At 40.5% G+C, this 27,377-nt stretch overlaps 1 protein-coding gene across 2 annotated transcripts in view; it reads right to left on the reverse strand.

Moving 5' to 3' along the window:
- Nucleotides 1–6,282: 6,282 nt before the first annotated feature.
- The window catches only part of LOC144502961 (RNA-binding protein EWS-like), a 32,723-nt gene continuing 11,628 nt past the window's right edge, over nt 6,283–27,377 (reverse strand). Inside the window, exons 8-17 of one of the 2 annotated variants that reach the window (XM_078227399.1) lie at nt 24,815–24,995; nt 19,783–19,817; nt 19,196–19,231; nt 17,057–17,232; nt 16,838–16,967; nt 16,569–16,760; nt 8,728–8,842; nt 8,539–8,633; nt 8,013–8,232; nt 6,283–7,808 (exon numbers count right to left, since the gene is read on the reverse strand). In XM_078227399.1, the coding sequence (XP_078083525.1) occupies nt 7,769–7,808; nt 8,013–8,232; nt 8,539–8,633; nt 8,728–8,842; nt 16,569–16,760; nt 16,838–16,967; nt 17,057–17,232; nt 19,196–19,231; nt 19,783–19,817; nt 24,815–24,995 (1,220 nt within the window). In that variant the 3' untranslated portion in view covers nt 6,283–7,768. The remainder of the gene's footprint in view (nt 7,809–8,012; nt 8,233–8,538; nt 8,634–8,727; nt 8,843–16,568; nt 16,761–16,837; nt 16,968–17,056; nt 17,233–19,195; nt 19,232–19,782; nt 19,818–24,814; nt 24,996–27,377) is intronic. The other variant, XM_078227400.1, reaches the window with a different exon arrangement.

Below are 27,377 nucleotides of genomic sequence, written 5' to 3' on the forward strand. Positions count from 1 at the left end.
GCAGCCTACAACAGCCCTCCATCTCATCCACTACTCCACCAATCTTGGTGTCATCAGCTAATTTACTGATCCACCCTTCAGCCTCCTCCTCCAAGTCATTGATAAAAATCACAAATAGCAGAGGACCCAGCACTGATTCTTGTGGTACACCGCTGGTAACTGGTCTCCAGTCTGAAAATTTTCCATCCACCACCACCCTCTGTCTTCTATGAGATAGCCAGTTACTTATCCAATCGGCCAAATTTCCCTCTATCCCACACCTCCTTACTTTCTTCATGAGCCGACCATGGGGGACCTTATCAAACACCTTACTAAAATCCATGTATGTGACATCAACTGCTCTACCTTCATTGACACACTTAGTTACCTCCTCAAAAAATGTAATCAAATTTGTGAGGCAAGACTTACCCTTCACGAATCCGTGTTGACTATCCCGGATTAAGCTGCATCTTTCTAAATGGTCATAAATCCTATCCCTCAGGACCTTTTCCATTAACTTACTGACCACCGAAGCAAGACTAACCGGCCTATAATTACCAGGGTCATTCCTATTTCCTTTCTTGAACAGAGGAACAACATTCGCCACTCTCCAGTCCTCTGGCACTATCCCCGTGGACAGTGAGGACCCAAAGATCAAAGCCAAAGGCTCTGCAATCTCATTCCTTGCCTCCCAAAGAATCCTAGGATATATCTCATCTGGCCCAGGGGATCTATCGACCTTCAGGTTTTTCAAAATTGCTAAGACATCTTCCCTCAGAACATCTGACTCCTCCAGCCTATATCACACTCTCATCCTCAAAAACATGGCCCCTCTCCTTGGTGAACACTGAAGAAAAGTATTCATTCATCGCCTCTCCTATCTCATCTGACTCCATGCACAAGTTCCCACTACTGTCCTTGACCGGCCCTAACCTCACCCTGGTCATTCTTTTATTCCTCACATAAGAGTAAAAAGCCTTGGGGTTTTCCTTGATCTGACCCGCCAAAGACTTCTCATGCACCCTCCTCGCTCTCCTAAGCCCTTTTTTCAGCTCATTCCTCGCTAACTTGTAACCCTCAATGGACCCAACTGAACCTTGTTTTCTCATCCTTATATACGCTTCCTTCTTCCTCTTGACAAGACATTCAACCTCTTTTGTGAACCATGGTTCTCTCACTCGGCCATTTCCTCCCTGCCTGACACGCAGTATTTGTTCCTTAAACAAGCTCCACTTTTCATTTGTGCCTTTCCCTGACAGTTTCTGTTCCCATCTTATGCTCCCTAATTCTTGCCTAATCGCATCATAATTACCCCTCCCCCAAATATAAACCTTGCCCTGCCGTATGGCCCTATCCCTCTCCATTGCAATAACGAAAGACACCGAATTGTGGTCGCTATCTCCAAAGTGCTCTCCTACAACCAAATCTAACACTTGGCCCGGTTCATTTCCCAGTACCAAATCCAATGTGGCCCCACCTCTTGTTGGCCTATCCACATATTGTGTCAGGAAACCCTCCTGCACACACTGTACAAAAACTGCCCCATCCGAACTATTCGACCTATAAAGGTTCCAATCAATATTTGGAAAGTTAAAGTCATCCATGACAACTATTCTGTGACCTCCACACCTATCCATAATCTGCTTTGCAATTTCTTCCTCCACATCTCTATTACTATTTGAGGGCCTATAGAAAGCTCCCAACAACGTGACCGCTCCTTTCCTATTTCTAACTTCAGCCCATATTACCTCAGTAGGCAGATCCCCCTCGAACTGCCTTTCTGCAGCCGTTAAACTATCCTTGATTAACATTGCTACTCCACCACCTCTTTTACCACCTTCCCTACTCTTACTGAAACATCTATACCCCAGAATTTCCAACAACCATTCCTGTCCCTGTTCTAACCATGTCTCTGTAATGGCCACAACACCATAGTCCCAAGTACCAATCCACGCTCCAAGTTCACTTACCTTATTTCGGATGCTCCTTGCATTGAAGTAGACACACTTCAACCCACCTTCCTGTCTGCCGGTACACTCCTGCGACCTTGATATCTTCCTCAGTACCTCACTACACTCAACACTGACTTCTGGACTACAGCTCCTTTTCCCACCTCCCTGACAAATTAGTTTAAACCCCCCTGAAGATCCGTAGCAAATTTCCCTCCCAGGATATTGGTACCTCTCTGGTTCAGGTGCAACCCATCCTGTTTGTACAGGTCCCACCTTCCCCACAACCACAGGTGATCCCTGCACTGACTGCTTCCTCCCAGCCCCTCTAACCGTCACCCATCTATCTTCATTCCTCGGAATGTAAAGTGTGCAGTGTACAATGTGTGCTGCTATGAATCCAGAGGACAAAAAGTATACAGTACATACCCACCCAATTGCAAAATTTGTGATTAAATACGAGGCAGTGGTAGAAGATACTATGAGGAATGTTTAAAATTAGATTACAAATTCATGAACTACTTAGAGGCTAACTTGGTTATAAAACTGCTGTTAAAATAGAAGATCCAGCAATTCCTTTGGGATCAAATTGTCATATGAGAAATTAAGATGGTGAAATACAATGGTCATGATGTGGAGATGCCGGCGTTGGACTAATGGTAGCAGAGGTTAGCACTGTTCCCTCACAGTGCCAGGGACCTGGGTCCGATTCCTGGCTTGGGTCACACTGTGCAGAATCTGCATGTTTTCCCCGTCTCTGCATGGGTTTCCTTCGGGTGCTCCGGTTTCCTCCCACAGTCCAAAAGACATGCTGGTTGGGTGCATTAGCTATGCTAAATTCTCCCTCAGGCACCTGAGTGTGGCAACATGGGGATTTTCACAGTAACTTCATTGCAGTGTTAATGTAAGCCTACCCGTGACACTAATAAATAAACTTTAAAAGGATATAGTAAAAATCATTTGCATACTAGCATGGTTGAGCTGCCACATAGTCAAGTTAGGTTTACAAAAAGGACAACTCAGTTATGAGGGCAGTGTGATCAAGACAGCAGTCTATGATTCAGTGTTTCAACAGTAGATTGCCACCTCAAGACTGTAGATAAATTGTAGATCAGACTTCAAATTAAACATCTCTATCCATATCCTAAACACATGTTGGAACATAAATGTAAATTTAAAAAAACTCAAATAGCTTTCACCAGTTTCTTGAAAACTAAATCTTAATTCTAGCCAAAGTTTGGCATTTATAACATCTTTGTCTTCCCTATTTTCTACCACATTCTTCACAAAATAAGATTTCAACTGCTGAAAGGTACATCAACCAAATGAAGGTGCTTGGTTGGTATATCGACTACATTTAGCAGGTTTCAGGAAAGCCCCTAGTTGATCATTCAAGGGTGGAATATTGATTATAGACTAGTCTCGCCTGCAACACAAACTTTATTTGCATGCCCAGAATCTTATGGTCTTTCACCTAGCTAGAATGGTCAAGTTCCTATTGTTGACTTTATGGATTAAAGATAAACTTCAAATTCATGTCCTATTAACTTTTCTACCAAGGAGGCTGTATGTCCAAGACTAGCTCCTTCCATACTGACAGTCAAGTAGCAGGAGAAACCAACAAATAAAAAAAATGAGCACATATGAAATAAAGCCAGTGATGCAGAGATATAGCAGGAATTGTACCACGGGTAGATTATCCGGTCATTCCTGCTTGCAAGACATCTGGATCATCAGTCCTCAATTAGGCAATTATTTAGGCTCCTTCTTTCATTGTGGGCACACTTGTCACTTTGGATGACATATCACACCAGGGTTCAGGTGATTAAAAATCTAAAAGCACTTTTAGAAATGACAATTATCACCCTCAAACCCATCCCAAGGATTCAGTTATAACAAGGAAATGACAATCCCCCCCCATAAGTTAACAAGGTTAAAATGAATAATGAGGTATTATGTACAATTCTTTTAGATCTTGGTTATTACAGAGTTATGTTGGGTTGCAGATTCCTCTCATCAAATGTCATGACTAATCACAGCTGTAAGAAATGAAGTAAGTCAATTGGTTCTAGTTTAACCATGTGTTAAATGCATACAGACTGGTGACTAGGTTGCTGCAATATAAATGCTATATAAATGTTCTGGAAGATTACTATGGCATTTCTATCATTTGTCACAAGTGATCTTGGGCTGACTCTTGATGCTTTCCCTCTTGGTTCATCCTATTGAGCACATTTTCCCACTGTTCCATTGCCTGAAAAAAATGAGTGGAAACATCTGATATAATAGTGCTAACTGTTGAAGCAAAGATAGAAGGCAGTGAAAAATGCAGGAAAATCCCAAGCAAGGATTTGCATACCACAATGATTTGCTTTGACCAGCTTATTGGTGTCATAATGTATGGCAGAGCGCACACATTTGTCCACAAAAAGTAGGACAAATCCAACCTGATAATTACTGTCCGTCAGTCTACTTAGCAAACTTATGAAAGGGATTGCCACCAGTCACTTACTCCAGCAGCCTGTGCACTGAAGCTCAATTTGGGTTCCGCCAGGCTACTCAGCTCCTGACCTCATTACAGCCCAAGTCCAAACATGGACAAAAGCATTGAACTCAGGTGAGACAGCAACTGCCCTCAACATCAAAGAGCTCTAACAAAACTGGAATCAATGAGAAAATTCTTCACTGGTTGGGAATCATACCAAGCACAAAGGAAGGTAGTTGTAGTTGGAAGTTGACCATCTCAGTTCCAGGACATCACTGCAGGAGTTCCTCAGGGTATTGTGCTAGGCCCAAACATCCATCAATGATCTTCCCTTCATATGGTCAGAAGTGGAGACGTTAGCATGTGATTGTGCAATGTTCAACATCAGTCTATGCCCATATGCAGCAAGAATGAACAACATTCAGGCTTTGACTGATAAGTGGAAACCATACACATGCCAGGCAATGACCATCACCAACAGAGAAACCACCTCCCCATGACATTCACTGGCATTGCCATTGCTGAACTCTCCCACCATCAACATCATTGACCAGAAACTGAACCAGCCATATAAATACCATAACTACGAGATAGGAATACTGAAGCAGAACAAGGGCAACAGATGCATAGGAACACCACCAGCTGCAAGTTCCCCTTTATAGGCAGCAGTTGTTTAAGGCAGCAGCTCACCATCACCTTCAAGGGCAGTTAGGATGGGCAATAAAAATGCTGTCTAACCAGTGGACACCCACATCCTATGGATGAAAGAAAATTCCAGAACTAAAGGGAGGTGGAGATCACTAGGATGAGATGGACTGTAGACAAGATGCACATGCAACTTAAATTTAGGACTATACCATTAATATTGCTAATTAATCTATATTTCAAGAGCAGCATCAGTAGAGTACAAAAGGATTCCAAGTAGAATGCTGCATGGGATTGATAATAGCTTTACAATCCTACTTCCTAAACGTAACCTACATTCCATCTGCAAGTTACAACATGTTTGCTTCCATTTCTGACTTATAGAAATCAAGCTGCACAGTTTAGAATAAGATCCCCATGAAAATGTTGCACAGACTGTGAAGGTAGCATTGACATTCTTGATAAGCAGTCTCTGAAAATAGCACTACAGGTCCATTGGGTAATTCACTATTTAATTGTTGAGCCTGGAAAGGAGCTCCTCTGCTGCCAGTTTGACTTTTTTCTCTCCCCCTCCGCCCCCCCCACCCCGCAAGTGCCTTAAGCTTAAAAACAAACCATTGACAGGAGGAAAATACTTCATGGGAAGTTTCAAGCAGAATTTATAATCAGATAAACTGATGCCATTAGATAAGTATGCACCCTTTAAAAGGATTGCATTGATCAAACAGTTAACTGAAAGAAATCAACTTGCATAAAGTACGCCAATAATAAAAGGTATGAAAAATAAAGCACTTATTGGCTGAGAAGATGGTGGCAGTGAGCAATGAACTCCTAATCCCTCCTCATGGGGGACCCCAAATGAGTGAACTTCCAAGCAAAAAAAAAAGGAACTGATAGGTTTAGGCACATATCAGCACTTTGGGAGGGAAGAAAAGAGAGAAAGAAAGAGAAGAAACTCGGGCTGAATAAAAAGTAAAAGTCAGTGCTTCATTTTGTGAACCAAATGCTATCAAGAACATACCACTAAAAATAAAAAAAGGACTATTGTGTAATGCACATTCCTTAAAATTACACACAGACTAATTGTGCAGCAATGCTGTAGGCTCAACTCTGAGGAATTGAAGTTGAACCTCTTTTATTACTTCTGTAAAGTTAGCCAAAACAATACAGGCCAAGGTCGAATCCAGAAACAACAGTACACATTACTGAACTAATCACACCTCAGCCAATAAAGAAAAACTTTATTAATCAAGTTTAATCACTTAGAAAAATAACAGCAATACAGAACTCTAATGGTGAGTGTGTATAGGGAGTTTGGAAATGGATCCAGACAGTCAACTTTATATACTGTGTGCCTAGACTACGCGTGGCAAGCATTATTCACAACCATAATGCACATCACCTTTATTATACAACATTCTGCAAATGTAACTGTAAACTTCATAGGCTTTTAAGCAATATTCAACAAATTGTTGTGAAAGGAGAATTTAAACAGTACACCTATGAAGTTCAATCTTAAAAATCAATGTTCCAATAGGCTGTTTACCATAACAAATTATTTTTTCAGATGTTATTTTAAACAGAGTATCCGTTACGGCAAGCAGAGTTTCAAATAGTGACTTATAACCAATGGCTGATGTGCACCATTTCTGACGAGTGAATCCATAGTTAATTTTGCAACAGTTATCAAGCACTGGAATGTCAAATATTCATTGAAATGACAGGTTACCAGTCCATATCTCACTACTGACAAGTTAATATTTCAGATAAAGAAACTAAAAATTGGTATTAGATTTAAAAGATAGAGCACAATTTGTCAAGTGTCAGAATATGCCCACATCAATACTCGAGTCAAAGTAAACCTAAATGCTCAACACCATTACTAGTTTTCACAGGTCAAATGTACAGAATACCTGGGTCAGCAAGACTGACCACTGAAAAGCAGCATTGTATGAAGAATTTACATGGCTACAATGTTGTGTTAATCACTGAAAACTAGTGATTAAATACGCTTTAGTGACCTATAGATCTAGGTACTCCACAACTCAAATAGTAAATGCTTTCACATCATGCATTATATCAACTGTAAGCATTTCACTTAGCTGGCGAAGTTCTCTCAAATATACAAAGTTGCTCATTTTAAAGGGGGTCAGGGATATCAAGAATTATCCAGTGTACTTTTGGATTTTCTATAGTAATAACTGCACATGGAATTTGTAAAGAGACTCGTGCAACGATTTTTTTTAATAGCCGTTGAACTTTTTAATCAAGCCGCAGAAGCTCAGTTCAGTGTTATTCAAAACTTTTGCAACTTGTGCACTTACTTCCACCAACGTGGAACGCTATTTCAAGTTACATTGAGCAGAATTTCAGGAAGCCACACTAAACAGAGCGACTCAGCTTTTTATTGCAGTATCACCATAGTATAAACAGAACAAAAGCTATGCACTGTACATTTTTGTTTTGCATGCTCTTCAGGATCTCGTTCACATCATTACATTCACCTTGACAAAAGTAAAAATTAAGCGAAAAGTCACCCTAACATGAAATTTACTTCCTGACTCGGCTATATCCACTGAAAAACTAATACAATACCGAAATATTGCCGTAATGTTGTTGCAAACAACATTATAAATACGGAATTACAAATTTAAAACATTTTTAAAAAATATTTGTTGTAGTAAACAGAAAACCAGATGGGTCATCTACTTCAATATGGTCTCTCCCGACGGTCCTGGCGACGGTCACCCCTAAAAAAAAAGACAGGCCATTAACAATTCACTCAAAAAACAGCATGAAGATTGAGCTACTGTCATTTACAGCAGTCCTTCACAGCTGATTAAATAAGTCATTCCCAGTAAAAGGAAATGCCCTAATTCAATGGACTGCATTCAAATAGAACAAACACTACAAGAATACACAAATTCTAGCATTTATAAATGTGGTCAACTTACTTCCTATCCATTTTTCCTGGTCCACCTCTGCCACCTCTGAAGCCCATCAACTCTCCCATGGGGGGACCACCAAGCATGCCTCTTCCACCTCTAAAGCCACCTCGGTCACCACCGCGTCCGCCACGGAAACCACCTCTGTCGCCACCACGTCCACCGCGGAAACCACCGCGATCCATGAGACGGCCACCTCTCATCATGGGGCCACCCCTCCCACGATCACCTATGAAATTAAATTAGACCAAAATGTCACATATGAAAGGATCACCAAACAACAACTCTGGCTGTGGGTGGGAAAAATAAGGAAGAGAAATTATAAAATTTTTAAAATCTTCATAAAGGGATGAAACGGCCAGTATTGAAGTCTCACGGTTTTTGAAAAAGCTCTTATTAAAATGCAATACAAGAGGAGCAGTGACACAGTTGTTGCAGTAAATATTCGGAACCACCCATTGACAGACCAACTAACACTCAAACAGATCTAAGATATGCAAAAGACACATCACCAGCCATGGTTAAATTAACTCACCGGAAGGGAATGGTGGTGGGACTGGACCATCTGGTTTTGGAGCCTTACACTGGTTACATTCAGTTCGCCAGGCAAAGTTAGAATTCCCACAAGTTCTATAAATAGAAAACAATAATCCACGTATTACATCCTGTAAATTGTAGCTCCAAAAACATCACCCAAACATGTAAACGAGCAAGCCAGACATACGGGTTAGGGCATCGCCAGTCACCAGCTCTCTGCTGTGTATTTCCTCCAGAAGGTCCACCCCGACCACGTGGACCACCTCGACCGCCAAATCCTCCTCCACCACGGCCCATGGGTCCTGAAATGAAGGGCACAAACAGGCAATATTTACAACCAAATTGTCATTCAATATTCCATATCTGGTTTAATGAGCATCCACAACTCCCAAAATTATGACACTCAATTTCATTCCATACAAAAAAATTTACAACAGTCACGGTAAATATGCAAAGCTCCAAAGTACTTTATTGGGCTGCCAGGGTTGATTCAAAAAGGTAATTTAAGCTTTTATTCTTAGCCATACAAATGATACCGTTGACTGGTATTTCAAATTAAAACCATTAAACTTAATTTATAGATACTAGATACCCGAAGATCACACTGAGTTTTCTGCTGCTACTCAACATAATGAGTTCTTGGGGCTCACATTTAAGCAATTTACATTTGAATCAAGGGTGGTATTATTGGTATCAGCCCTCCCCAACACAAATAAGGGGAACCCCTACCACAGGGGTCACCAGTGAGCAGCACGAAAAGGAGAAAAACACAATCTCTCCAGCAAGAATTTAGTGTCCCAGTTCTATGGATTTTCCGCCAGTGTTGCTGTTCTTACTGATGGCGAACACAGGCTGAAAATCACCCCCAACATATTTGCATGTTAGTGAGGATTTTACACCATTATATTCTTACAGCCTTCTCTCCCCAAAGGCCAAAGTTAAATCAGTACTATTTTGATTGGCAGAGAATGGAAAAGGCGTGTAGTTTCACAACACTTTACTTTTATTGCTCTGCTCGCTGCTACCAAACTGACTGGGGCAGCTGTACTGGAAAATGTATAAGCTGATAGTCCTAAAAGCTTTCATGTGGTTGTAGCCCTGGATTTAAATACTTCAAAGGCAAGGCTGAGCGCAGAGCAACAGTGGTCTCTGAGTTAAAGTCACGCAGGGGTAAGTTTACAGGTAAACATTTAATTATATCCACCCATAATGGCAAATTAGATCAATTAGGAAGTTAAAAATAATAAAATTGAGAAATAAGCTATATTAATCTGAGAGATAAGCAAGCAAGATTTAAAAAACACCCAAAAAGCAACATGGAAGCCTGTGACCAATGGTGTGGCTCAGGGATCGGTGCTAGGTCCACTGTTGTTTATTTATAGTAATGATTTGGATGAGAATTTAGGAGGCATGGTTAGTAAGTTTGCAGATGACACCAAGATTGGTGGCATAGTGGACAGTGAAGGTTATCTAGGATTGCAACAGGAGTTTGATCAATTGGGCCTGTGGGCCGATGAATGACAGATGGAGTTTAGATCACCTCACCTTTAGATAAATGTGAGGTAATGCATTTTGGTAGATCGAACCAGGGCAGGACCTACTCAGTTAATGGTAGGGCGTTGGGGAGAGTTACAGAACAAAGATCTATGGATACAGGTTCATAGTTCCTTGAAAGTGGAGTCACAAGTGGACAGGGTGGTGAAGGCGACATTCGGCATGCTTGGTTTTATTGGTCAAAACATTGAAAGAAGTTTAACAACACCAGGTTAAAGTCCAACAGGTTTATTTGGTAGCAAAAGCCACACAAGCTTTCGAGGCTCTGAGCCCCTTCTTCGAAAGCTTGTGTGGCTTTTGCTACCAAATAAACCTGTTGGACTTTAACCTGGTGTTGTTAAACTTCTTACTGTGTTTACCCCAGTCCAACGCCGGCATCTCCACATCAAAACATTGAATACAGGAGTTGGGATGTCTTGTTGAAGTTGTACAAGACATTGTTAAAGTCGCACTTGGAATACTGTGTACAGTTCTGGTCACCCTATTATAGAAAGGATATTATTAAACTAGAAGATTTACTAGGATGCTACCGGGACTTGATGGTTTAAGTTATGAGAGGCTGGATAGACTAGGACTTTTTTTCCCTGGAGCAGGAGGCTTAGGGGTAATCTTATAGAAGTCTATAAAATAATGAGAGGCATTGATATGGTAGATATTCAACATCTTTTTCCGAAGGTAGAGGAGTCTAAAACTAGAGGGCATAGGTTTACGGTGAGAAGGGGGGAGATACAAAAGGGTCCAAAGGGGCAGTTTTTTCACTGAGGGTGGAGTGTGTCTGGAACGAGCTGCCAGAGGCAGTAGAGACAGGTACAATTTTGTCTTTTAAAAAAGCATTTAGACAATTACATGGGTAAGATGGGTATAGAGGGCTTTGGGCCAAATGGGACTAGCTTAGTGGTAAGAACTGGACGGCATGGATAAGTTGGGCCGAAGAGCCTGTTTCCATGCTGTAAACCTTTATGACTCTATATAAAAGAGGGGACTAGCGAGTGGTCGAAGTCTATGTTTATTTCTGTTAAATTGATTAATTATCTAATGAATCAGTCAGTTCACTGATGCATTTACTTGCCAACAAATCAGAACGCACTTCTCATGGTATCTTAGACTTGTGGAATGTACGTCCTGTTCTACATGAGAACACAGTAAGAGTTTTAACACCAGGTTTGCATGAGAACGCCAGGAAATGTCTCTCCTGGACAACCGTAAGTGCAAGAAATGTCATCACTCGGATGAGCTAAAGCTCTGGGTTTTGGAGCTTGGTAAGAAGTCTCACAACACCAGGTTAAAGTCCAACAGGTTTATTTGGTAGCAAATACCATAAGCTTAAGTCCAACAGGTTTATTTGGTAGCAAATACCATAAGCTTAAGTCCAACAGGTTTATTTGGTAGCAAATACCATAAGCTTATGGTATTTGCTACCAAATAAACCTGTTGGACTTTAACCTGGTGTTGTGAGACTTCTTACTGTGCTTACCCCAGTCCAACGCCGGCATCTCCACATTTTGGAGCTTGAGCAGCAACTGACAACATTGTTGCGCATCCATGAACGTCGGTAAGTTCCTCAAAGTGACCATGACACAACTTTGGACTGTTCAGGCAGAGGGGGAAATTGGTGAGTGTTAAGACAATCGACGAAGGCCAGGCAGGGTGGCTATGGATCAGCGTTCACATCGTGCCACCGATCAGTACCCAGGGAAGCCAATGATCCTGGAAGCAAACCCAATTCAGCAAGCTCAGGCAAGCTTAAAGAATGCCAGTATCACCACACCTAAAAGCTGGCAGCAGTATAATCCTGTAGATCTCTCAACATTGATTCAGCACTCTGCAACAGCTGCCAAAAGGCAATTAATTAGCACTTCGCCCAGCAACACAACTAATGTGATGCATCCAAATCACAACCCATCCAACGAAGGTGGGAAATTTAAGCTCAGCGGCTTAGCCTACCCCTCTTTCACTGAACTTCTTGATATCAATATTGGGGCCTTCAATATAACAGATGTCTATACACCCTGTGCTAGCTGGGAGACACGTTCTCCCTGCCCCATTACAACCAGCTGTCTATATTGAAGACTTCAGTCATCTCTCAGACTTGGGTTACTTGAGGTTGATGCAGATGATGCAAAGCTTCCAAACTGAGCTGTGCAGAATGACCTCAATCTTATCCATGACCTGAAACAGCCAGGAAAATCTACTCTGCAAGCTAGAGGCGTGACTGCTCACTGACTTTTACTGGGTCAACTCAAGGCATGGCAACCCACTCTCAACCCATTCCCAACATCATGCCAAGTCTTGCACAACTTCCCAAACAGCCAGCACAGACCAACTCGGATCCAAATTGGCCTTCAACTACCATCATGAGCTCAAAGCAGCAGCAGAACCTATGCAAAGCCAACTGGAAGAAACACTGCAAGACACTGGAACAAAGTGTGGTAACAATAAAACCCTGCCATATTCCCATAAAGCAGGCATACAGCTACTCTTAAAAGCCATCTACAAAACCAGCCGCCAAATCTATCCCACGTGGATATTGCCCAGTGTACATTCACCCTGTGCCTCAAAGACAAATGTGCTTCTCTCCTTCAACACCACTAAGAAACCAGTGATCCCAATGTAGCTAATTACTTGGAGTTTTTGGGATTCTGCCTGTTGAGCTAGGTGGGAAGAACCCCCAAAAACTTGAACTTCACCCTTTCCAGCCAGAACTTCTAGAGGCTCCTACACCATCTTGGAGCAGCCCAGCAACCATAACACCAAGCCGACTATCTGTAAATGCCAAGGTAGCAACCCATCTCCTCCACATGAGAAAAGCACCCTTAGAGAAAGAAGTGCTGCCGGCTATGACAAAATTCTTCCAGAGTTCCTCAAACACCTTGGCTCACTTGGCTGCTGCTGGTTGGTTCAATTCCTCACATGGGTGAACTGTGAAGGAGACATGCCTAAATCCTGGCTCATGTCCAAAGTCATCAACATCCCAAAACAGGAAAAATTCAAATCTACTTTCAAACTATCAACCAATATCCCTACTCCCAGTGTGCAGCAAGGTCTAAATCAAGAGTCTCCTCGTGCAGTGAATGGAGAAAATCTTGAAAGCGGAAACAAGCTTTTGGCGACGGCGAAGCACGTGCGACCAGGTCTTTGCCCCAAATACCTTCATTGAAAAGGACCTCAAAACAGGTGCTGTCTTTCTATATTTCATTGCAGCATTTGACTCGTCAAAATCAGTACTGAGCAACATTCCGCCCGCCCCCACACAATGAGTGAGATTGCAACAAGAAAGCTTCGAGAGAAGGTTGATATCAGCCCAAGCCTGCCGCTACACAAGGACCACACCAATCCACCTGCTGTGCGCTTCTCATCACATCAGCTAAGACCACTGACCACAGGGCAAACATCAGAGGCCCTAAGGCATCAGAAATGGAACCAACAAGTCACCATTAAAAACCATTTCCTCTTGACAGATCCCACAGCCTGTCCACCCGGCTTCAATCTGCCACACCAACACTGGGCACTCCTCAACCATTTCCACACTGACCAAGGCCTTGGTGCAGCAAATCAACAAAAGTAGTCTTACAAGGAATCCAGACTACAGCTATGGTTTATCCCCATCAATGACAGCTCCTTGACAAAATTCAGCACAAAACACAGAGAGCTCCATTTAGCTACTGTGGAAGTTATTGCTCAACTTGGTGAATACTGCACAGTAAACAAAAAGGTAGTGCAAGAGCCCCAAGTGAATCTCTCTTCAGCTGATATCTATGAAAAGCGGGCAACTCAATTTCACAGTATAAGGGAAAGGAGAGCAAGTTCTGGAAAACAATAGTGATAATGATCCTAATACAACAGTTAGGGGAACATTGTTGACTTCCTGATGTCAGGGTCCAGGTGTCACTGGACAGCTGCAGAATGTTCCAAGGAGAAAGGTAAACTGTCAGACAACGGTTCACATCAGAATCAATAATGGAAGTAGGACTAGGTCCTGCAGGCATATTTTAGGGAGCAAGGAAAGAGATTAATGAAAGCAGAACCTCAATTGTAGTCATTGCTGGACTACTTGTATTGTCATGCATGAGGGGAGAAATAGGAAAATGAAAGGTAAATGGCTAGAGAGAAGATGCAGGAGGGAAGGCCTTAGATTCCGTGCATGTAGGAATCAGTTCTGACGCAGGTGGAACCTATACAGGCCTAAATGGTTGCACCTCAAGGAGTTGAGATTAATGTCCTCTTGGGGTGGTTTGCAAGTGTTTTTGGGCAGAGGAATGAGAACAAGAGAGTAACATTAAAAAGAATAAACAAGGTGCATAAAATATCAGAGGAAACTGTTAGCAGCACATGTATAAACACATGGAAGCATGGCAAATAAGGTTAATGAGCTGCAGGTGCAAATAGTCATGGGAACATATGGTGATAACAGAATTGCCTCAAAGAGGGTACTAAATATTCCTGGATACAAGGTGTTCAGGAACTAGAGGGAGGAAAAGAAGTGGGTAGGTGAGAATGATGGTAATATTAAGGAAAATATTAATACCTGAGAGAGGATGCCCTGGAGGAGTCAAGAGCAGAATCTATTTGGTTAGAGTTAATAGAGATGCAATACCCAATTAGGTGAATTCTATAGGCCAACTAGTATGAAAAATACAGAAAAGCTAGTTTTTAGGCAAATTAGAGAGGTGCAAGAACCATAGAATATTAATAATGGTGGGCTATAATGATCCTAATACAAACTAGATTAGAATAGTATCACGGAGCAGAATTTCTGACATCTGTTCAGGAGAATTTTGATTTTACAATTCCGGCCCAGGAGAATAAAGGTGGGTTAGTGGAATAGGACATCATTGTACCAAAAGGTTTAGATTAGCCATGGAAAAGAACATGGAGCAATTCAGAGTAAAAATACTTAAGAGGACCAGAAGTGGGTTGAGAAAAAATCTTTCCCAGGTAAGGTGGATTCAAAGATTGGCAGGCAAAACTGTGGTATTCAGGTACATTCCAAGGGGAAAGGGGAAACCAAATTCAGAATTCCCTGGATGACAAGATAGAGTAAGATGAAGCAGAAAGTGTGTATACTATCAACATAACATACATTGTAGAAGTGAGAAACAGGATTAACAGAATATTTGAGATGAAAAATAAACGAGGAGTAAAGAGTACAAAAGACTGACAGTTAACATGAAAGGGAAACTAATAGTCTTTCTTGGGGACATAAATAGTAGGGTAGTAAAAGGAGGGATGGGATGGGATGATTACGGACCAAATAGAATACCAAGCTGCTTGGCAGTTGTGCTAAATGGGAACGTTGTACCTGCCTTGATCAAGCAAGATGCTGCCATGGTCAGTTAAGAGGATGCAGTTAGTACACCACAGATTAAAAATGGGTAACGGTGGTATTAGGCTCCCATGATTCAAATGAATGAAGTGCAAAATTTATGCCAGTTTCCTACTCAGATTTAGACAAAAGGAAAAAGGTGCTGTACTAGAATGAACTTCTTTAAAATGCTGCAAAATAGAACAAACAAAGCAAGCACATACCGTTCAAGGGAGCTGCCAAAATCCAGGAAGTGAGAGTTAGACTACTCAGCAACAGAGGATTAAGGGAAAAAGACGACATTCTGAATGAGAAGCTCAGAGCAAACATGACTTTTCAAATGATGGACCTTCTATTAGTTGCGATAGAGAAAGTGCAGAAAAATACCAGATTGCTGAATGCTTTTAAAATGTCACACTTGGGAGCCTCAGATTGCGCACAAGTTTCCAGCAAACTTCAGAAGGCACATTAATCCAGATCACATTAAATTAACATCCCTCTGTGAGGGGCATTTGGGTTGGGGAGGGCAGGGAGGTAAACAGGAGCATCATGATATTGTTTGAAGCTTTAAAGATGCCAGAAATTCTCAAATATTTATGCTTTTACACTGTTGCAAAAAAAAAAAACTGGATGCCTGCTGGTCCCAAACTTACTTTACTATAGTTTGGTTTAGGAGATTGTATGAAAAACAATTCCATAGTTGTTGAAGCTTTCCAGCCAGATATCCTGTGCTCACACACTAAAAATCAACAACCGGGATTTTGCACTCCTGTTCACACCAGGCGGGCTCAGTGAAAGGGGCTGAAAATATCATGAGAAGTCTAAAGTTGTATTTGACTACAATGTGAAAGTATGATGCGATTGTGGCTCCCCTCCAATCTACAATGCTGTGAAAGACTTCACTAAGTCACATACTTAGAACACATTAATGTTGAAAACCATTTACACTTATTGATGTGAGCATGCACAGAGAATAGGAAATTAATTCCAGGCTAAGGTACACACTCAGCTGTAGAAGGCAAAAATGATGGAGACCACTAGTCTAAACCAGCCAACTCAAAAGGTCCCTAGTTTCTGTTTTTCCTCACCCAATTGGAGTCATGCACTACAAGTAAAGCAGAACTTTTCACACATAGAAGACAATTTTAAAATTAAAAGGAAAGTCGTATTACCTGGTCTGTAATGTAGATTCTCACCTCCCCGACCAGGGAGACCACCGCCTCTTCCATCACGGAGAGGGACACCACTTCGCATGTTATTAAATTGCAATGGTGGTGGTGGCTGCTGCAGTGGTGTTTGTGGCTGCGGCTGCTGTTTCTTTCTGGCCATAGCAACCTTGATCGGGTTTGTGTCAAACTCCTTACCTGAAAGGAACAGAAATTATTATAAACAGAAAAAAAGGCAAAGTTTCCTGTTTCGGTATAAAAATGACAAAACCTACCATCAAACCATTCTAGAGCAGCCTTAGCAGAAGGAGGATCATCATACGACACAGTGGCTTCACCCTTGGGTTTTCCAGTCTCTTTGTCGATGTATATGTTGATCATAGGCTGTCCAGTTCGCTTGTTAATCTGAAGTGTACAGGTGCAAAGTTAATGGCCAAACTTGGAAAAAACAACAAAGCAGGCTGTATCAATTGACAATATAGACTAACACAAACCTTTATAGCACCAGTTTGCTTGAAGAAATCCAAAAGCCTTTCTGGAGTTATATTTTCACCCAAACCTTGCACATAAATGGTATCGTTCTCCACATCTTCCTGTGGAGTTGCCGCTGGGGTTGGAGTCGGAGCTGGAGCCGGGGCTGGGGGAGGTGGTGGTGGTTCAGCGGCTGCTACTACAAAGAAGTAGTATAAATAATTATTTTTTAAAATAACCTGAAGAAAGGAGACAGATGCACAGTATTTTCCAAAGGGGAATGAATAACCATCTACTTTACAAGTGCCTTCAATAGACTTCTGTGATGTTGCTAGCTACCATGCAGAATGTGGAGAGGGTCATTACCATAAACTTTTAAAACCACAGGGTTACCACCAGGGCCTTCACATGCATGCAAATAAATCAAATCCAACAATGATGACAGCCATTTCAATATGGGTGTATCGTAGGAACCTCGCTGAAAGAAAAAAGGAATACCCAGGATAGAAGAAATGGGAATTCTTCTCATTTATAGTCAACTTATTCATTACTGAGACTAGTTTTTAATTCCAGGTGTCATTATTAAGTGAATTTAAATTCCAAGAGTGAGATTTGAACCCCATATCTCCAGAGCGTTAACCTGAGCCTCTGGATTACTAGTCCAGTGACATTACCACTATAACATCCTCTCTCCTTTACAACCATGTGGGCCAAATGCACCTGACTAAACTGGCCAAGTTAAAAAGCCATGATGCGGAGATGCTGGCGTTGGACTGGGATAAGCACAGTAAGAAGTCTCACAACACAGGTTAAAGTCCAACAGGTTTATTTGGTAGCACAAGCTTTCGGAGCACTGCCCCTTCACCTGTGTTGTGAGACTTCCTACTGAAGTTAAAAAGAGCATGTTATTTAATCAGTTCTTGCCAGAATCATGTGTGCATACATCAATTGCTGCAAACAAGAGGCATTTAGATATTGCAGGCAAGAGTGAAGCCAAACAACAAAAATCCAGTGAATTGCTGACTGATGTGGTTTAATTTCTTTGTTCTGGGATATCTTCAAAGCCACTTGGATCTAATATTTTATTTGCCTATATTTGTTTTATATATAGATACATTACACATCATATACATACATTTTAGCTGGCATTCCATGGAGGCAATAATAATCCAAGAACCAGAGACAACGGGCCATGAGGCTTCTATCCCTCTTCGCCCTGTCTATCGTTAAGAGCCCTCATCCATTCAAGCCACACCCAGTCTTGACTATTACAAGGTTCTTCTGGCTAACCCTCTATCCTTCATAAATCACACCTGGTTCACCCATCACTTATGTCCTCACTGGTTCCCATACCACTGTTGCATTGAAATTCTTATCCTGATTTAAAATGGTTTCATTGCTACCTCCAATCATACAACTTTCCCTCAGCATTGGCCATCATGCCTTCAGGCACCTATGGCCCATGCACAAAAGCTGTTATACATGCAAGCTGCTGTGGTTGAATAGATCTACTGATATTTCACCAGGGTTTAACAGAAACCAAAGATATCACGTGGGAAAAATAATTTATTCCAGTAAGCCAGAAGTGATCATCACTGAGTCTTGCTACATTTAGTTAAACACTGGTCAGGTACTGGCGCAATCCAGTTCAGTGGATGCAAGATTTTCTTACAGAATACCTCATGATACAAGGCGAATATCAAATCTTAAAAAGGATTTAGTAAAAAGTGAACCTTTTGTAAATACCTATGCTAGCAAAGGTATGGGCCAGATAGGTTTGAGGAAAGAATTTACCAGATCACAGAATAGAGCGCGAGAACCAAGAACAGCTTGAACAAACTAAAATTGAATACAATCTTCACCACTTAATGTGGCAAGATTTGTCCACTATACATAATGGTCAGCATGTCTGACAGGTTTTGGCTCAATGACAAAACCAACATTTACCGTTATTATTTTTCTGAAACTGACAGCAATTTAGAGTCCGCACACATTCAATTATCCAAGGAAATCGTAAAGTTGCTGTCAGTGACTACCTGGTAGGCTGCTCGTTTAAGCCCCAACACCCAGACTTACTCCACTATTACAAATATGGCAAAGACATGGAACAAAGCATAAGCAATCAAGATACCTGTATCCTAATAAGCTATCAAAATTGTTACCTGGTTCAGGCTCTGGAGTTTCTTCTACAGCTGTTACTGGATGGGAAGGAAAGAAAGCAAGCACTACATTACTTTGCATTCCAGTGACCCACTACCTTCATACATCTAGATCTAAAGTTCGAGCACCTTTTTGGTTATTCATTCAACCAAGATGCACTGCAAATGCAAGACCATATCACGTGAAATAATCTTCAGTGAAATTTAAAATTAACAATTTTACTTTAAAAAAATAAATACCCCCCATTTAATTTTTTTAAATAATAAACCATTTGGTATTTTATACCACTTCAGTTAAGTGGTAATTGGCTTTCTATATTCATTACCACTATCAGGTAATTTGAAACCCATTTTAATGCAAACCCATCACTCAAGTGATTATTCACTTTATACATCCATATTCACCACTGTATCAGGTAATTTGAAACCCATTTTAACGCAAACCCGTTTTAATGCCAGCAGGTGACACCAGTATATATACATATGCGTTGAATTTTGTATACAAGAAAATTTTACTACGCAAAACATTTTTCCCCACAGACTTCAAACACAAATGTATTTGACTAACCATTTTAATGCTAAAAACTTACCACCAGGCTTACTGAAGCCACCCCGGTCGACACCGCTGCAGGGACAAATATGAAGAAATGAAGTATTCCCTTAAGCCAGTACCTCTTGAGCCTAAGGCTCAATGATGAAACTCGTGCCTCTTTTAAAGCACTGGCTAAGGCTCTGAAGTTTCACCAGTTTTCATCTGCGAGTTTGCCTTTCTTCACAGTAGTTCTCCTAAAACTTTCGTACACCCTCCAAAACCATTTATACCTTCACTGTTTGACTTGCCAGTAACAGGGTTCTGAACAACTAAAGTTGGTGCATGCAGTTTTATAACAGAACTGTTAAGTAACCATTAAAACTGTTTTACATTACTCTTTAACTTCCAATTAAATTACATATTACTGTATATAATAAATACCATGTTTACATTACAAGTGTACAATACCATGCTTTTATGTATTACTCCACTTGCATACACCATACACATTTTTTTTGTCCATACATATGTAGAAAACGTGTCTAGTCCCATTTTTCAATATGCTGCCGGCTCAGTCAAAATAGTTTAAAGTATTGAAGTGTAAACAAGGCTCTCACTTTGTAACCTGTAGCATATAAATGCGACAAAGCATGTTAACATAGTTTCCATATTCAAGCATTTAAAAATAAATACTGTATTGGCATAATTAAAACTACATTCTAATACTTACCTGCAGACAAGGGAGTGAAAGCAGTATCGTACTGCTTAGGCTCTGTATTATAGTTAAATTCTTCCACAGAAGAATAAACTTGTATCATGTCAAATGATAAACTGCTCATTGGGCGTTTTAACTGCATCCACTATAACCCATCCCTTAAGAAAAAAGATATTACATTCAACTAACCCACCCTTTAAATCACCCAGGATATTATTTACATAATCAATCCAGGTAAAATGCATTTCCTTCTATCCCTGCCCCCAAATTTATTTCACTTTAACCTAATTTCTTATTTTGTTTTTAAAAAATTCACCTGCTAGCAGTGCACCTCAAATACTATTTTATTATACTATTCCCCATATTAAAAAAAAAAATCAGCATAACTTTGAAAACACAAATCTACTCCCTCACTGAAGGCCCAAGATGGGGGAGGATGGAGAAGAGGGAGGGTGGAATCATCCCATTTTTGGAAGAGGGAAGGCAAAAGAAAGATCAACTCAAAACTTTAAATGAGTTAGAATACTCATATGCCTTTAGGGTTAATTCTTAGGGAGGTTGTATCCACTCATAATATACAAACAAGATCGCCGAGAATGAATGTATTTTGACTGATTTTGCCATAGCAGTTTTCAAGTTCAGTTCACAATGACAGCATGGGAGAATGCAGGTGCAACCCTCCAAAACTGAATTGATGTTTATTTTGGGGCACCAAGTGAAGGCAGAGAGCTTTCCTGCAAGTTAGGGAGCAAGTAGATGCTTTGTCAACAACACTTGTGAATCTCCAACAGCTAGACTAACTCTTATGACCAGATGGTAATTTTCTTCCACCCATTGTGCATGGTTCAGAGAGAAAAAGTAACCACACACAAACCAAGTTGTACTTGGCTCAAAATTATTTAAAACAAATTTGTAGAAATAGGTAATTGTACATTGACTAAACATGCGTTCAACAATTCAAGGATACAAAGGATGTATAAATCCTGATCAGATATTAGAAACCCATAAAAATGGTGATTTTATACAGCTCTGACCAACTTTATGAAAATTTAGCGAATGTGTCATTTGCGGTACCTTATTTTACTCTAGCTATACCCATTTTTCAGAGCAACAAACCTTCTAACTCAAATAATGTACCGCTTGAATTTTTATGAATTGAGAACAAAAAGAAATTGTTGCTTCCTTCCTGTTCAATAATATATTTCAAAGCCAGAGGCTCATGTTGGGATACTAATCCCCAGGTGCTGGAAACCAAGTTACCTCACTGAAGTAATCAATTATGTGATGGGGCAAAACAGCTTACAAGCTACACATCCATATAAAGGGCATTACAGCACAGCCCATTCTGCTCCACAAGTGACATCCATACTTTCCCACAAGGTTTAGGAGCACAATCACTAGCTGATTTTTCCTCCCTAGCTCAGTGAGATGGAGGTCAATTTTAGTGCTCCCGCTATTACTCGGAGATCAGTTAATTCAGCACCATTGATAAGACCTTTGGGGCAGCATCTTTTGTGCAGCTCGGTCACACATTGTGTACATTTACTCACAAGTGGTCTTTAAATATAGCCCAGTAAGTCACATTTGTATTTAAATATCAATACAGTCACCAACATTTCAAATTGGTCTGCTTCAGATACTAGCAGGGTATTTAATTATTGTCACCAATGTGGGAAATTAAGCTGTTTGTCCACGTGCCCATCGATGGACAATTTCTTTTTAAATCTGTTGCATTTAACAGAACCAGTGGTTATTAAAATGTATTACACCAAGCTTCCCTCATTAGGAAGGATACCACCAAGACAATCACTTGTGTTTTCATTATAATGCACAGAATCGTGGGATCACAGGCAATTTCAGAGTTTAAGGCACAGACAATGCTGCAGCTTTGATTTTGTACCTCTGTACGTGGAAAAAACAGAGGATACTTACCTTCATTTATTTGAATCCTGGATTGGCAACTCTGAGGACTCCTAAATTTGCTGTTTGCTATCAATGTAGCAGTAATAAATGGGATACGAGTGTGTGGTGGAATGAGTGTAACAGATTTGAAATAGTTACCCAATCCACTCAAGTGCCAAAACTGCATTTACTGAGGATGCCAAGAGTCACTCGAATACCTTTTAGTGGTCACCAGTATGTTATAATAAGTAACATCCAGTTGCCAGGGTCAGTGGAACTAGAGTATGCATACCCATGGTTGTGCATTATATGGAATGATTCTCAGTTAAGTGCTCAAGAAAAAACGCTTACCAGTTTTCAATGATAAATATGCACAAACTTTTCCATTGATTGCCTCCCTTTCTGAAAGCATTGGCATGTTGTGGGATAAGGTTCTATTGCCAACAGCTTTCTGATGCATCATCCACATGGCCACTCTTCACACAAGAGTTTGGCAGCAATGTTTGAGGGCTCATTCTCCCCAGATATTTGCATCCCACAGTTCCAGGAGAAGTCACTGAGTTATTCAACAGGAGCAAATCTGGCTAATATCCCCCCACCTCTCTAGCCCTTGACAATTAAGGCTAGTCAACATGTTTAACTGAGACTGGCTAATCCTTGGTTTGTACCAAATTAAAGACTTATTGGCTGTAAAGCTCAATACCACATTTTACAGTGTATGCACTCAAACCATCAGGGGAGTAAATGCTAGACTATTAAAACACCATTCCTAAAGTAAATATTTGTGCAGAACGACAAATTTGGTATTGGCAATTCAATGGTTGACAACCATTTTAGGCACTTAGTGAAAAAAGACAATGCCCATTTGATGAGTTGTGCAGTGATATGATCTTGAATTAGAGATTTTTTTTGAAGTGTAATTTTAGTATACTCTTACTGGCTATGATCTTGAATTAAGAGATTTTTTTTGAAGTGTAATTTTAGTATACTCTTACTGGCAAGTCCAATTTTAAGGGAAAAAACCGGAGAAAAAACACTCATATTTTCCACTGACCCTGCCTATTACTACAAGGCATATCCCGATAATGCTTTCAGCTCCCTTGTTGATTAATATATAAATACAACTGAGTTTTTAAAATGCAAAGACTATAGGGTTTCCATTGCCTATATATTCTTAGGCAAAAGCACACAAAGGATTTAGGGCTAAATGGTTTGTGAACATTACTTAGCACATCACTACACATTAAAAAAAACACTACAGTAACTTCCTGGCAAATGGAAACCCTATTAACTCAAGTCAAGTTAACGTCCAAATTTAAAAGTGAAACCTTTATCATATTCCCCTATGAAGGGAGCGCAGCAACCAGCTTATTTCTGCATTTGGAGGCTGTCAGCAAGAAAAACAAAAAACTTGCCACAAGGAGTCCAACTTTCAAAAATTGCTACATCTATTTTAAAATGAAATGTGGCATATGCATAATGCAAAGCCTATGCTGGCACACAGTAAATAAATGCACATTAAAAATGAAACCCAAGCTCCAAATGAAACTCTAAATGAATTTAACAAGGATGTAACACTTGTATCCCACAATTTTGTTTTATTAATTTATACTCCTCAGAAATTAAGCAAAATACCTAGATGGAAGAAGGTTCCAAGCTTTTCCTCTTCCCAAAATAGGAACTAGATTGATGTAGTTATGTTTGAGAGAAACTCCAAATTTCAACACTGCAAGAAATGCACATTGCGTTCTCACCTATCTTAAGGCAATACTGTTTTTTAAAAAATTGGGAGACAATATTAAACACTTAAAAGCAAGTGTTTCTTTCAGGATTAAAGGTTTCACCCAGAAAAAGGCAATGTCTGAATTATGTGGATCAGTGGTTGCTGCACTTTACACCATATCTTAATCTTTTAACAGGTAAAATGTTGGAAAAGTAATTTGGATTAGGTCGACTGAGGTGTTGACCAGTTTTCAACTACTAGCATATGAATTTTCTCATTCTAGAAAATAATTTTAAAAGGAGCCATAAGGCAAATTAAGGCTACATACATAATTCTGTCTGAACGTTTACTTTCTACTTGAGGTGGTAATTAGATTAAGCTCATTGGTAAGGGTAAATTATTCCACAGAGGTTGGACATTGCCTTTGGAAAATTAGAACCAGGGCTGAAAATTGCAATCATTTTACTTAAAGGTTTCGAATGAAATTTTAAAGTAGGCCACTGAAAGATTTTCAAAAATTAGATGCAAAAATATGGATATATTTATTTTACAGTTAGACACAATCTTTAGAATAGGGACATCTGGTTCTCAAATGACTGCAAAACAGGTAACTGGAACCCGGCCAGTTCTGGAAGGACATTCTGCGAGGTACTTCAGAAAGGCTAAACACTTTCAGCCCAGTATTGTTAATTGTTACTTTGGGTTGATCTTTTTTGTATTAATCTCTCTAAAAGAAAGAGGTCATCTTACCCCATGCCACCTCGTCCACTCCGACCACCTCTACTGTAACTACTTCCTCTGCTTCCTTGATCATAGCTCCCACGACTTCTGCTCCGATTGTCAGAGCTACTGGTTGGCGCTCCATAGCTACTCTGGTCTTGTCCATATCCACTCATATTATTAGTAGATGGCTGCTCCTGCCTGTATGTACCTGGGTAACATTTGAGTAGTTAGTTTCTTAACAAGCAATGTATGCATTTAGACATAAAAAGTTGTTACCTTCTGTACAACTTACTTTCTCTGTTCCAAGACACTGATTATGAATTTACTTTTATTTTGCATTATTACTCATGATAAAAAAGGATGCATCAGAACTGTGGTTAATTCTAAAAGAGCTTGAATTAAATAGCCATTTTGTCAATTGTTCATTTTGATCACATCATCTAGAAAAATTTCAATTGAGTTAGAAAACAGTGTTATCCCATTTGTCCAATAGAAGTCACTGCTTCCAAGTTATTAACTAGCAACTGGCTTTTTGTCTTTTGAGGAGCTTATGTCTCTTGCTGGAAATATTAATAAAATATATCAATATTCTCATGGCAATATGTAAAATCTTAAAAATTGGACACAGCCCTTTTAAAATGGCTGAAACTATGTTTGACCCACAAACAGAAGGAGCCATCTGGTAGTATCAGGGAAGCTCACCTCGTTATTTCTGAAGAGACACTAACACCCCGTGGGTTTCAGAGAAATAAAGAAAGACCATCTGCATTTCAGAATCCAGGCTGACCAACTGCTAATCTGCCAGAACAAAGGGCCCTTTCTTTATGGGGGACCCAGACAAGGGATACACATCCTTTGTTAAAGGTGGCGTGGAGAGATGGGAGTCATGTGACAAATTGGTGGCACCAGTAATATTGTCTTGCTGTACTGTAAAATCTCAGCATGCAATACTATCTAACCAACAGCACCACAGAAAAGTATATATTAATGATTTGGAAGAGGGAACTGAATGTATTATCTCCAAATTTGCAGATGATACAAAGTTGGGTGGGAGGGTGAAATGTGAAGAGAATGCAGAGGTGCTTCAGCGTGATTTGGACAGGCTAGGTGTGTGGGCATCTGCATGGCAGATGCAATATAATGTGGATAAATGTGACATTATCCACTTTGGTAGCAATAAAGAAAGACAATGACTTGAATAGGTATAAATGAGAGGTGGATACTCAACAAGACCTTGGGATCCTCGTGCACCAGTCGCTGAAAGTAAGCGCGCAGGTACAGCAGGCAGTAAAGAAGGCAAATGGTACATCAGCCTCCATAGGAAGAGGATTTGCGTACAGGGATCGGGATGTTTTGCTGCAATTTTATAGGGCGGCCACACCTGGAGTATTGTGCGCAGTTTTGGTGTCCTTATCTGAGGAAGGATGTCTTTGCTATAGAGCGAGTAAAGCGAAGGTTTTCCAGGCTGATTCCTGGGATAGCAGGTCTGTCATATGAGAAGAGACTAAGTTGATTAGGATTATATTCACTGGAGTTTAGAACAGTGAGAGGGGATCTCACAGAAACTTGTAAAATTCTAACAGGGTTAGACAGGGTAGATTCAGAAAGAATGTACCCAATGGTGGGGGAGTCCAGAACTAGGGGTCATAGTTTGAGGAAAGAACTGAGGTGAGGAGAAATTTCTTCACCCAGAGAGCAGCGAATGTGGAATTCACTACCACAGAATGTGATTAAGGCCAAAATGTTGTCTGATTTCAAGAAATTAGATATAGCTCTTGGGGCTAAAGGGATCAAGAGATATGAGGCGGGGGGGGAAATCAGGATATTGAATTTGATGACCAGCCATGATCAAAATGTCGGAGCAGGCTCAAAGGGCCGAATGGCCTACTCCTGCTTCTAGTTTCAATGAGTCCTGCCCAGACTAAATACTTGGCTCCATCTAACATCGTTTTCACAGGAACTTCTGAACCATCACCTAAGTGACTAATGCATCTCTTCAATTCCTATCCCATCGTGTGAAGTCAATACCACAAGAAAATAAGCAGAACTGGGGTATTTCTGGAAAGGGACATCTTTTATTAAAGCTTTTCATTTTGGAACGATGAGGACACTTTGCAAGAATACAAATCCAAAGGATAGCAAATTTATACAGTATGAGAAGACAGTGCTGATTGGCTCACACCTCAGTAAAGACTAGATACCTCAACGGACTTTTGACTCTGTACCCATGCGAAACAACAGTGGCATGGTTAGCACTGCGCCTCACAGCGCCAAGGACCTGGGTTCAATTCCCAGCTTGGGTCACTGTGTGTGGAGTTTGCATATTCTCCGTGGGTTTCCTCTGGGTGCTCCGGTTTCCTCCCATAGTACAAAGATGTGCTGGTTAGGTGCATTGGCCATGTTAAATTCTCCCTCAGTGTACCCGAACAGGCGTCGGATTTTCACAGTAACGTCATGACTTTTGAATGCAAGCCTACTCGTGACTAATAAATAAACTTTAGCACTCTTTTACTCTATAAGTGTAAAGATGGCAACAGTGCTACTTGCCTCCCTTGTTTGTGCGCGCAAATGATCTAACCCTTTTGAGTTT

The sequence above is a fragment of the Mustelus asterias genome, chromosome 13 (assembly GCF_964213995.1).
Source record: "Mustelus asterias chromosome 13, sMusAst1.hap1.1, whole genome shotgun sequence".
Lineage (NCBI taxonomy): Eukaryota > Metazoa > Chordata > Chondrichthyes > Carcharhiniformes > Triakidae > Mustelus > Mustelus asterias.